The sequence below is a fragment of the Azolla caroliniana genome, unplaced genomic scaffold (assembly GCF_043228905.1).
Source record: "Azolla caroliniana isolate FFs.n. ecotype wild unplaced genomic scaffold, voAzoCaro1.0.p SCAF_7, whole genome shotgun sequence".
NCBI classification, from domain to species: domain Eukaryota; kingdom Viridiplantae; phylum Streptophyta; class Polypodiopsida; order Salviniales; family Salviniaceae; genus Azolla; species Azolla caroliniana.
In genome coordinates this window covers 8,061,074-8,062,712 of record NW_028230442.1, presented here as the reverse complement: position 1 = coordinate 8,062,712, position 1,639 = coordinate 8,061,074, and the positions used below count along the sequence as shown (strand labels likewise).

The window sequence follows — 1,639 nt, the reverse complement described above, 5'->3', positions numbered from 1 at the left end:
CAGAGGCATATTGATGCTCATACATGGATATGCATACGCATACCGCATACCATATGCATACCGAGGGTTATGGATACTCATACCTGTGTATGCATACTCATACATGGTCTATGCATACTCATGCTCTTTGGATACTCATACATGGTCTATGCATACTCATACTCATAGCACATGCAGAATATTGCATACCACATACAGCATATACATACACACGCATACCACATGCACATTATACACAATGCGTGTGTGTATTGATATGTGTTATGTATAGATAGGATACACATGTATGTAATTTCATGCTCTGAGGTGTTGAATTGTCGATGCATCCATCAGTCAGATGGTTTATTTTCTTTTTTCTTTTGTTTATCAGAGAGAGAGGCACCTGACGGTAGAACAGGACCTGAAGAAGAGGGTCTTGAAATTGGAGTTTTGGTTACAAGAAGCTCGGGCCCAAACACGGAAGCTTCAAAAGGTAATTAAATGCTTAAACATGCTAAACCAGCCCGGGTGTTTTTCAGAATTTAATGGTTCATTAGGTTTTTGAACTAGGATAGAGATTGATATTGTCTAATAATCCATACTCCTTATGCAAGGTATAAATCCTAAATCCTAAGCCCATATGTTTTTCTTTTGTGTTTGATTGCTTATCAGATTGTGGAGAAAAGAGAGAAGGAGATTAAAGATCTTAAAGTTGAGATAGGAAGAAGTAATTCAACATCTCCTAGTGGTATGGCACAGAAGAATGGAGGAAAAGGAGCCATATGGTTAAACCCAAAGTTCAGACTATTAGCTTCTTTATCAGCTGCACTTCTACTCTTTTGTGCGAAAAGGTAGTTTTTATATACATCTTCTACATATACATCTACATATAAATAATTATATATATATATAGATAGATAGATAGATAGATATCCATACATACTCTTGTGTTTTCTTCTTCTGTTCTTTTCTATAGTTTTTTGTTACAAAGATTAAGAGAAACGATATGTAGGGGTAGTAGGTAGATAGGTAGATAGATACTTTAGAGTTATATATGTAATGAAAAAAAACAGTCTCAAAATCTATTTGAGAAGTTGCTACTTGATGAAGACTACAGAATGGCTGTTCTTTAGTTTTCTTTTCTGTCTTCTTCTATAGTTTTTTTGTTACTGGATGAATTGTCTCTGTTATTAGAGACACACTGAAGATGTTTTTATGGATGTATAGCAGCTCATTTTCACTATTGTTTCTCTATATATGTATAGTGCAAAAGCGTTCAACATCAAGCAATATTGTGTCAAAAATTTGATATATAATACAGGCACAATTGTTGTGTTTTTGGATAAATTAAGTACTGAAGCTTGGCCAATCTCCAAAACTCTGATAAATTCTGATTATTTTATGCTTAATTTTCTCTTCATCCTTCATAAAAGTACTTGATGAATTTCCACAATTCAGATGATTAGTTGCTAAAGTGGGAGTTTCCACAACTTTCCCTTGTGACACATTGGCTTTGTGAAGATGCCTCAATTAATTACCCAAGAATCTATGAAGGCACCATGAAAAAAGAGTGTAATGTATCCCAACTTCCAAACCCGAAATCCTAATAGCCCGAAGTGTTATGCCCAACAAACAAGCTTGTGGTTTTGGAAATAGTCAA

The 1,639-nt window shown here is 34.7% G+C and overlaps 1 protein-coding gene across 1 annotated transcript; it reads left to right on the top strand.

Moving 5' to 3' along the window:
• The first annotated feature begins 315 nt into the window (after nucleotides 1-315).
• LOC147861796 (myosin heavy chain, cardiac protein) lies at nucleotides 316-1,222 on the top strand. Its single transcript, XM_087322592.1, has 2 exons — nucleotides 316-472; nucleotides 652-1,222. Exons 1-2 carry the CDS (start codon nucleotides 338-340, stop codon nucleotides 832-834), a joined length of 318 nt encoding a protein of 105 aa, XP_087178718.1. The 5' UTR covers nucleotides 316-337; the 3' UTR covers nucleotides 835-1,222.
• The last annotated feature ends 417 nt before the right edge of the window (nucleotides 1,223-1,639 follow it).